Source organism: Squalius cephalus (assembly GCF_949319135.1).
Source record: "Squalius cephalus genome assembly, chromosome: 16".
NCBI classification, from domain to species: Eukaryota; Metazoa; Chordata; class Actinopteri; order Cypriniformes; family Leuciscidae; genus Squalius; species Squalius cephalus.
In genome coordinates, this window is record NC_137137.1 from 11,364,487 (window position 1) to 11,376,089 (window position 11,603).

Below are 11,603 nucleotides of genomic sequence, written 5' to 3' on the forward strand. Positions count from 1 at the left end.
AAAACCATTATGACTATGGAGAGTCCTCGTAAACCACATATGCAAGCATGTCCGAGTGTGTATGTGTGTAGAGCAAAAACAATATTGGCCCATGTATTGAACAAAATTAGAATTTAATAAGGGTTTGTAATTCAAGAGCTTCTAACTCAATGTACCTACTGTCTAAATTGTATTTTATCTTCAACATCAGTACCACCAATCCCAATAGATTACCAGGTCATTCATATTAGACCCATTGTGACATCAACACTTTATATGAATGTCTAATGGCCATGTGTCTGTGCTGTCATGTCATATGATGTTCAGAGACTGTCATGTCATATGTGTCAGATCTTGTGAGGTTTAAAAAAAGAAGTTATCAGGTGATTGGTTTAGTCATTTATTAGCAATAGTGTTAATAGGTGCTAAATTTGTATTTTGGGAACTAACTATGGAGGACCACAAGTGTCATGGAAATAGTAATGAAGCATTTCATATTGAAATAGGCATTAATACATTTGTTTACAAATACGTTAATCTAGATTTAATTACATTGCTTTTTATTAAAGGGCAATAAATGCTGTAGTTACAAAGATAAAAAAAAAAAAAGTGTGGTTGTAATAATTTGTGGTCCTCCATATACATCTTGTCTGTTTCATCCTAGACAAAATGTTCAGCCTTTACACATTTTCCATTACACCTTTTCCATTGTATGTTAACAATGTGATAATCATGTTAATTAAGTTCTCAATTTGTATTATATATTAATATTATATTATATAAAAACATATATATATATATATACATATACATGCATACATATATAGGCCTACACACACACACACAGCAAGGTGATTTTGCCATCTTTTCCCTCTTTTAAAAGGGCATGTGCTGTCTATGAAAATCAATTCATAGTAACATCCCCTTTTCAGAGATAGAGTGGGTGTGAGATGGAGAAATAAAACTGAAAACGGACACTGCTGGATGCAAACAATCCCTGGCAGAAACCATTTCACTTTTATTTCAGTGCTAAAGCGTCATTTTCATCGTTTTCTATGGGATTCGGGATTCATTTCAGTCGGCTGACTCATTGGTAACTTCGTGTAAGAGCGTCTCTGTTTCATCTTCTTGACTCCGTTTATCGTTTCCTTCACTCACGATGTCCGATCAGCCGTCAACTTTACCAGTGTGCAGGAGACTGACGTACGCTGTGGGACATTTCTTTAATGACCTCTGCGCGTCCATGTGGTTCACGTATTTACTGGTGTATTATCACTCGGTTCTCGGGTTCAATGACACGAACGCAGGTGTGCTGCTGCTGGTCGGACAGATCGCGGACGGAATCTGCACGCCGCTTATCGGATACGAATCCGATCGGAGGGCAGGATGTGGAAAGTATGGCAAAAGAAAGACCTGGCATTTAGTCGGTAAGAGTGTGAATTCAAACTTCGAACTTAAATGAATGGCGGTCTGTGGAGGAGCGCGCGTTCTTTGATTTTTGTCTGCTAAATTTGCTGCATTCTACTCAAAAATGTCTATAATAATAAAAGTAAGTTACCGTGGAGCTTTAAAATAATCTGTAGAAAGTGAAGGCTATTCCACTTAATTAAAATCCTTGCAAAAACTACCGCTGTGTGGAACAGCCGTATAACGTTCCACTCCATCTGACATGATGATGGTTCATGGCTAACAGGAAAAAGAAGCGAAAACTTGTCAGCTGTAGTCAGGGAAATGTTAGATGTGAATAGGGTACGAAATAGCGCCCTGAAACTTGCCAACAAATGGGCAAAAAAATTATCGTGAAGTACAGGAAATCAAACTAAATTTGATTTGATCTTTTTTTTAATCCGATTTTTAAGTGGAAGCCATGCAGTTTGTTCAGATTTGTTTAGAAACCTTTTGTTCAACCCCTTATTTGTGTGATTTTGCAATATTATAAATAGACAAAATTGTAAAAAATACTAGAATAGGTAACAGGATTGCAAATTTACTTATGTATTTGCATATGTAGCAGTTTTGCAAATTTGCATATGTAGCAGTTTGGGACAACATTTGGTTTGTAGTTATAAAAACACTTATATTTACCACAAATTAAACAAAATTATTGGTTTTATATCTTTCTTTTTCTTACAGTAACTTGGGTAACAGGGTTGAATGAGCACAAATGCACCCAACACCAAAATTGGCAAAATGGATTCAGATTTAGTGTCATACTGTAAAAAAAAAAAAAGATGTCACTTTCTGAGTGTCACACAGTTTCACTGCACTCACTGTTCAGTTTACTGCCCATTTCTCCTCAGGATCTTTAATTGAGTTTGCCTCCTTCCCCTTCATATTCAACCCCTGTATCGGGTGTGATGAGAGCACCCCACAGGCGACGGCACTCCTCTACGTCATCCCATTCATCATCATCTTCCAATTTGGCTGGGCTGCTACCCAGATATCCCACCTGTCGCTCATCCCTGAGCTGGTCACATGCGAGCACGCCAAAGTGGAACTAACGTCATACAGGTATATCATTCCTCTTCAAGTAAAATAACCAACGTAAACCAATGTAGTGCTGACAGACTTCAAAGTCTTAAGATATTCAGTGACACTGTCGAGACATTTTGTTTTAGAAATAAAAGAGGAAACCACAAGAAAACGTTTTCCTTATTTTAAAGTATCTATTTTTAAATGCATGTTGTTGGTCTTATTTTGAACTATTCATCTGTGCATTGTGGCTTTTAATGGACGTCAGTTTTTTTGCTTCATTTAAATGTTATGGATGATCTTTAAGAGTTGTTTGCTTTTTTTGCTTCATTTAACTGTTATGGATGATCTTTAAGAGTTGTTTGCTTTCCTGAACAGGTATGCTTTCACCGTGGTGGCAAACATTGTGGTGTATGCTGTGGCTTGGCTCTTGTTCCACTTCCAATCCCAACAGACAGAAGACCTATCTTTTTCCCAGAATCTGAGCTGGTTTGATGTTCCCACATTCAGAGTGAGCAAATATATTCACACCCTTGGCAATGGACTTATGATGCTTATCAAGCTGAGAACATTTAGCCTACATTCAGAGTTAAATGGATAGTCCACACCAAAATGAACATTCTGTCATCATTTACTTACCTTAATGTTGTTACAAACCTGTATGCCTTTCTTTCTTGTGGAACATAAAAACGAGGAATGTTGGAAACCAAACAGTGAAGTCCCATTGACTTCATACAAAAATACAATGGAAGTTAATGGGAACTGAAACTGTTTGGTTACCAACATTCTTCAAAATATTTGTTTATTTCTGTTATTCTTAATATCGGCTTAATCTTTGTTGGGACAGTATCTGGCGCTCATAGTATGGGCCATCGGTACTGTTACCTCCATCATCTTTCACGTGGGCACTAAGGAAGTCCAGCCTCAGGAGACTAAAGAGACTGAACAGTCTCAGCCTCCAACCCAGACCTCCGGAGTCCTGCTCCAGTGGAAACACTGGTTCATCGAGCCTGCCTTCTATCAGGTGATCTCACGAAGATCTCGCACTTTTACTATGAACAAAACACACAGACACACAAGATGCCTTATGGAAACTACAAACATCTTATAGTGAAATATTATTCGCAATATGCTATTTAGTAACAATAAAGAATGTTTGTTTTCTTCCTCCAGGTTGCCATATTATATATGTGCACTAGACTGATTGTAAACTTGTCCCAAACGTACATCCCGATGTATCTGACAAACTCCTTATTACTGCCAAAGGTGAGGAACATGACACTTCTCAATATAAACTAGTTAATTGAAATAAAGCTGAAATAAAATAAAATGAAAATCCTAAACTTAAAAAAACTCAAACAAATTTAGAAATATTTCCTTGGCAACTAACTAAAATAAAAATAGCACTAAAGCACTAGTTAAAGCACTAAAATGACTAAAACTTATTCTGAAATAAAATAAATTAATGCTAAATAGAAGTATATATATAAACTAGTGCTGTCAAATCGATTAATTGCATCTAACATTTACGTTTGTAAATGTATAATATATATATAAATGTGTGTGTGTTTGTATATGTGACCCTGGACCACAAAATCAGTCTTATGGGTAATTTTGTTTACATTGAGATTTATATATCATCTGAAAGCTGAACACATAATCTTTCCATTGATGTATGGTTTGTTAGGACAACATTTGGCCTAGATACAACTATTTGAAAATCTGGAATCTGAGGGTGCAGAAAAATCGAAATATTGAGAAAATCGCCTTTAAAGTTGTCCATTTCTATTGGCGATTGTGCTGCATCCACTCACAAAAATATTTTTTTTATATATTTAAGGTGGGAAATGTACAAAATATCTTCATGGAACATGATCTTTACTTAATATCCTGATGATTTTTGGCATAAAAGAAAAATCGATAATTTTGACCCATACAATGTCAATCACTGATTTTGTGATCCAGGGTCACATATATGTTTTTACTGTAAAATACAGTTTGTACTGACTTGAACTGCTTATACAAAGAAAACTAACATTAACATAGTGTATATGTACTTTTAATTTGAATACCACATATGTACAGTAAGGCTGGTTTGGGCAGTTATGTTCTGGCACAATTTAGTGAATGCAAAGTTGAGCAGAACATCCTCTCTTTTTTTGCAGAACTACATTGCAACTATTCCCCTGGTCATGTATGTCAGTGGGTTGGTGTCGTCTCTGGTTATGAAGCCTGTTAGCAAACAGCTCGGCACCTCTGTAAGCTTTTACTGTTTCTCTGCTTTATCCAAATACCGTGAATCAAAATGCCTCATATGTCATCTCTGCCTTTGCAGATGACCTATTTTGTAGGTCTTGTGCCCATAATGGTGTTTTCCATCTGGGCTTTGTTGGACACAAACATGGGTCCACGGGTTTACGGAGCCGCCGTGCTGCTGGGAGCTGGATCTGCTGTCATTCTGGTCATGTCACTGTCCATGACCGCCAATCTCATCGGAGATCAAACTGTATGTGATGATATCATAATCATATGCTTAAATGTATATCAAGTTATAATTCTTAAAACTGTTTTTGAGGGGCTCTGCACAAAATCTGTATCAAACTAACACATCAGATGCGATTTATACAAGTAATTGGTAATCAGCTTACTAAAATATAAAGTTTCGTCAGATATCTCATTAACGTACTCAGTGCAGCAACGAACACAGCACGAATGGTGATGTCCGACTCGCAAATAAGTTACTTTAATAAACTGGTTCTTCGTAACGAGTCAGTTCAAAACCATTACTGACATAGATGTGTATATATATGCATAGATTCCTCATTAGCGGCTGTTTCTATGGGCTGCTATACATTAGCCGTCCATCATATTGGAACAGTCAAAGTCGGTCCATGAAAACTTGAGAGTAAGTTTACTGTGCGTCTGGAACCAGTTATACGCAAGTATGAATATCTATATTAGCTTAAGGATTAGCAAAGGATTTAATACAACAAGAGTTAATATAAAACGCAAACACATTCTCACCTGTGAAAGGTTATCCCATTTCTTCTGGGATTTAAATCTCGGCAGATTTTACAAGCAGAGGCTGCACAATGTTGTGGCGTCTTGGAAAACTTGATTTTTTACTGTGAGTGACGACAACATTCTAATACATCTGAAATGTTGACCGTTAAAAGTTGGCAGATGCATTGACATGTCTGGAGTGGTTGAATGTGGAATCTATGTATACATATATATGATTACTGAGATCACTGAACTGTTTTTCAGTAATGTCCTATTTAAACCGGTAACATTATTGTGTTGTATATTTTAGGTATGTGAGACTTACATTAGACTATTTACTGAATGCTTGTTCATATAACTACAGCCATTTTAAATATTCAAATAGAACACAGCTATTTTAAATTGTAATAATATTTCATAATATTCCTGTTTTACTGTATTTTTCATCAAATAAACACAGCCTTGGAAAGCACAAGAGACTACTTTTTTAAATGTAAAATAATCTTAATTATTCCCAACTGTTGACTGCCACTGTAGCTCTAATGAAGATCTTTCTTTTAACAGCAAAGCGGTGCTTTTGTGTACGGGGCGATGAGCTTCACTGATAAGATGGCCAATGGACTTGGAATCATGATAATACAGGCTTTACATCCCTGTCAGTGAGTACAATCCAGCATCTCCAATGAAAGAGCCTCCTGACTCCTGACCGTAGTGGCTGGGAATGTAGAATATTTAAATACCCTTCCCGTCTGCAAATACCATCTTGACTGCACAATCTACTTGTTTCATAGGGACACTGATTGTTGTAATGTGTATGCTGCAGATGGCCTATATGTGTGTGTTTGAGTGTGAAAGTCTAACTATTCATTGTCACATGTTTTATGTAGGTTTCTACTTGGCTTTGTAGTACTACTCACATTATTTTGGCCTTAATTGACAGAACACTGGACTCTGACTGCAAATGGTTCTATCGCAACGTCATTGTGATTGTCACTGCCGGTGTGGGTGCCTTTACTGCTCTCTGTCTCTTAACCATTCTCATCTGGCCGATTGTAATTCGCCAACGTGAGTCTTGGAATTTTTTGAAACCTACACACAAAATGTGTTTAACCACTAAAATCCAGCTCAGCCTGAATGGAGGATTGAAATTTTTATTTGATTTATTTCTTCTGCTGAACACAAAAGAAGATATTTTGAAGAATGTCAGTAACCTACTGTAACAATTGATGGACCCCATTGACTTCCATAGTATTTTTGTCAATGGGGTCCATCAACTGTTTGGTTACCAACATTCTTCAAAATATCTTCTTTTGTGTTCAGCAGACGAAAGAAACTCACACAGGTTTGGAACAACTTGAGGGTGAGTAAATGATGATAGAACTGTCATTTTTGGGTGAACTATCCCTTTAATGGTGATTGTATTAAATTATGAATTGCAATTTAAATTGACATAAATAACATGTTTTTCTGAAATGAAACAAGCAAGGGGAATATATCGGAAAAATAATGATTGTGTATTAGGGTTTTGTTACGATCTATTATAGTGTAACGTTATAAATCTGAACAAAAACATTTCCCATTCAAAATTTATTTGCATAATGCGTTTCACAATAAATATCAATCTAAAACAGCATTTTAAAAATGATTGCATTTAACATTTTTAAGTATAAATCCCATGTTCACCCGCTGTTATACAGCATTTTGCAATAAAAATGTATGCTTGACGTTAGTGTTTATCTAAGCTTTTCATCTGCAAATACTTATTTGCATTATTTCCTTAATGTGCTTTCTCTTTATTCCTATTACAAATCCATTTGTTCCTCTTTAGGTCTAGCGGTCATCAGAGGGCTGATTGGTACACATGAGGATGAGACGAGAAGCTATGGGAGCAATGGAAGATTGAACTGACACATTCCGTGTTAAAAACTTGAAAACACTCAACATTCAGACCAGGCTGCGCTGCAGAGGAAACTGTATGCTTTCTTTTGCTACTAACCAGGAACAAGGAAGATGGGTAACTGTGCTGCTCTGTGATCACGAGCTCTTTTCTCAGCACTTTGGAGGTGCGAGTTTCTGCATTGTTTTTACATTCTCAAGAGGCTCTTTGTTTGTCATATGTGAAATATGAGCTCAGGCCTGTCACATGGAGAGACGACTCAAACAAGATAACAATTATGTGACACATTCAAGATGAGGAAGCTCTGCTGAAATTTTCCCAAATATTTTAAAAGATTCCACTAGAGATCAGAAACGCATCTAGTTTGTATAAAAACGTAATAAGGTGCCTTTTGAAAAGGATACAGATACTGATTTTTGAAAGTTTTGCAGATCCTTTTATGCAAAGTGACTTGCTGTACAGTTTTAGAACAGAGCCAATCTGGAGCAAGCTAGAGTTAAATGTCCTTATTATGGGGCACAATCTCAAAAGTAGCAGTTCTTGAATTGTCCCATCCTGGTTTTGAAGCCTTTCAACCACTAAGCCACTACACCACTATAATGTATCGTTATTCTGTGTACATCACATGCATTTGTATTTTTTTCTATCTTAAATAATGAAGTGAGTGATACTTGTTTGACCAGTTAGTCCTGTGCTGTTTTTAAGTAGTACATGTGATACTTATGAAAGATAAAACGTTTTCTAAAGTTATGCACCAGCTATTTCAGGATTGGTGTCATTCCAGTTATCGTCATCAGTTCTGCATTTACATTCCATGGACGTCTTCACTGCTTAATTCACTAACATGTATATATATATATTTTTTTAAGTGCTTGTCTTCTCTGCTAAGAGAAAACTAGCTTGTCAGTCTGATGTTTTGTGTTCACCTGTGGGGTGTTCAATTATATGGCAGTTACATTTCTATCCACTAGAGGGAGACAGCAAGCTTATGATAAATAATAATAATATAATATAGTGTGCGCAGGAAACTCGCTTCTCAACTTATACTTCCGATTTTTGATTATTGTGATGTTGTTTACCAAAACTCTGTAAAATCAGACCTTTCCCGTCTTAAAACCGCTTATAACCGCTTATAACAGACTGTGCAGATTTGTCCTTGGATGCCCTTTTCTCACCCATCATTGCACAATGTATTATGCCCTGAATTGGCCATTTAAATATAAGAAGACAAATGCACTGGCTTCAACTAATATTCAAATGTATCCATTTCAATTACCCGTTTTATTTAAAACAGTATTTTGTTCCTATTACTTCAAATTATCATCTGAGGCACTCTGTTCAGCTTTATTTTTCTGTCCCCCGAGCCAAGAAGACAGTTGGCAAAAGAGCTTTTATGTTCAAAGCCACTTTAGATTGGAATAACTTACCTTCCGATATTAGATCCATCACTTCATTTGGGATGTTTAAGCATACCTTGTCTTCTTACTTTGTGATTGACTGCTCTTGTAATGTATGATGCTGACACAATGTGAATTTTTTTTTTTCTATTTTATTATTTTAATTAATTGTATTATTATTTTGTGATCCAAATACATATATATATATACTTTATATATTCAATTTCAAATGTATTTCTGCCAATTTGATCTAATGGTTGTAAAGTTTGGTATATTTCGGTTAATATTATTGGGTTTTTTTTTTTTTTTTTTGGGGTTTTTTTTTTGTGTTTGTGGTTCTGTATGTATTTTTTTGTCCAATATGTATAATTGTACTTTTGCTTATTTTATTATTATTCTTTTGTGATGGTCGTGATGTATTTTAGGACCCCCTTGAAAACGAGATGATGCATCTCAAGGGGTTTATCCTAATAAAATAAATTTGATATATATATAATCAAATAATCTAATTCTGCTTTAAATTAAAATGCTAAAGAGAACATCAAATCAAAATGACTGCAATCACATTTTTTTCTTCATCAATAACTATTGTTTTTATTGAAGAACATACAAGTTATTGAAAGTTCTAGAATCACAAAATGAGTCATGGTAAAGCTTTGTCACAAATAATTACAGAAATATTGAAAATAACGAATCAATATTTAGCCTCTATGGGGGCTTTTATTATTGTGTTTGACATATGGGAGACCTTTGAGTCAAAAAGTTTGATGCCAATGCTGTGGATTTTAGAGAGTAGAAAAATAACTTTTTTTTTTACATTGACATCCATCATGTTTCAATTTAGGCTATGTCTTAAAAAAAACTGTCCTGGCTACATGATTAAAATGTGTTTTTGAACTTATTTTGAATCATTTCTACATGTCCTAGAATTACAATACCATATAAGAATCAAAAAGTACAGGATCTATACAATTACATGGAGGTTATGGCAAATGGATTCTCTCATATAGTTGTGCTACACAAAAGCTTTTCAAGATTACAGCCCTGCTTCCCTCCCGGAGCTCTGCGGATAGTCCATCAATGCCGTCGTACCTGAATACACTAGGGTCATAATACTGGGTGGCATTGCCATTTGAAATAAATTTCTGAAACACAAGCAGCAGAAACAAATGCAAAAGCACCCTTTAATTAAAGCAGAGCTGCCTGACTCCTGGGTATCAGCCCACGGTGTGCCAGCAGCAATACCCCCCTTGCAGTCTTTAAACATGCTGCTGTGGGTAATTTGAGGGGCAGGCGTCATCTCCGCCTGTTAGTGTGACCACTAATTGGAGTCTGGACCATGGCCTGTACTTGGATGGAGGCAGAGCAGTGTGAATGATATAAGATTACATCGTGAGGGGAGCAGAGGTAGGGGACTGCCACCCATGTATACTGGAGAAACACTATGACTGTATGGAGGGATTCAGAGAGCTTCAACAAATCACACACAAGCTGCCAAATCCTTCACTTTATATACTTTTATAGATCAGTCATAAGTGTGGTAGGAGGGGTTTAGTTATTATGGTTGCATTTTCCAACAGCATTTTATTTTAATACTATGTGGCGACTTTTAATTTTTTGAACTGAGACATAGAAGACTTTTCTATTTGCATCTATTGCAAAAATTACCATGGTAACTATGTTTTGGCCTAAATTGCCACAGTTATTGTCAAAGTCGACATTAAACAACAGAAGTTAAGAGAGTCTTTTTCCCTATTGTGACGTATATTTGAGTTAAACTGCATGTAGCTGGTGTGTGGTGGGCGTTCTGGCGCAATATGGCTGCTGTCGCATCATCCAAGTGGATGCTGCACATTGGTGGTGGTTGAGGAGATTCCCCCATATGTAAAGCGCTTTGAGTACCCAGAAAAGCACTATATAAATGTAACGAATTATTATTATTATTATTATTATTCTCGAAAAATAAATAAATAAATAAAAAATGTAGGGGCGGGCGGGATTTTGTCTATCGGGAATTGATTGGATCATTGGCTCATTTTGGTTTGCTATTGCTGTGATGTCATGTGAGTGACAGGTTGTCCCGCCCTCACGCCAGTAAACGCATCATCAGAGAAGAGAAGAGATGTCGCTGCAAGAGATAGGGGAAGTTACTTTGATTAAATATTATGAGGCCACATGATTTTTTTTTAAATAATAAATAAATGTGTGTACAGATAAATCACATACACACTCTAAAATATCTTGGGTTATTTTTTCTACCCAAGTCCTGGGTTAAGCCTTTTTTTAGTTATTTTTTCAGTGTTTGGGTAGTTTTTGTGTTACCCAGGGGTTGAGTTATTTATCGCGGGGCTTTTTGCGACCTCTTCAGGAGAGAGCAGTGCAGCTTAGTCAAATTGGTGCATGTCTTATGGTGTGAACTACTAAATATGCATGATCGTTTACGCCCCATCCACATATTGCCTTTCCAAACTAAAAATGTTTCACAAAACTTAAAACAATGTATCGTTTTATGTGAATGATTAGGCAGGATGATTTTCACATCATTTTGAAGAAAAAACTCTAGGCGACGACATCCATTAGTCAAAAGTCTTATTGACATATATTTAGTATGTGTTTTGTGGCCTTATTTCAGAAACTTTCATTTTTAGTTTTTTCAATAACCATGCATAAACATTATTCTCTTAAAAATGAAAACATGTACATACATGTGGCTCACATATCATGGTAGTCCTGTTTGTGCTAAATAGAGTGTAATTTTTTTTGCCATTGATATGTTTATAAGCAACTGAAAAAAGCACAAATGTCAGGGCATGTCAGAACATCTCAAGGACCCCAAAAACACCCCAGACCTCAGA

General features: G+C 36.0%; 1 protein-coding gene across 1 annotated transcript; it reads left to right on the forward strand.

Moving 5' to 3' along the window:
• The first annotated feature begins 924 nt into the window (after nt 1-924).
• On the forward strand, nt 925-8,431 carry mfsd12b (major facilitator superfamily domain containing 12b). The gene is made up of 10 exons (XM_079897967.1): nt 925-1,406; nt 2,280-2,490; nt 2,830-2,962; nt 3,299-3,475; nt 3,625-3,717; nt 4,617-4,709; nt 4,787-4,957; nt 6,019-6,113; nt 6,395-6,519; nt 7,283-8,431. Exons 1-10 carry the CDS (start codon nt 1,139-1,141, stop codon nt 7,360-7,362), a joined length of 1,446 nt encoding a protein of 481 aa, XP_079754093.1. The 5' UTR covers nt 925-1,138; the 3' UTR covers nt 7,363-8,431.
• The last annotated feature ends 3,172 nt before the right edge of the window (nt 8,432-11,603 follow it).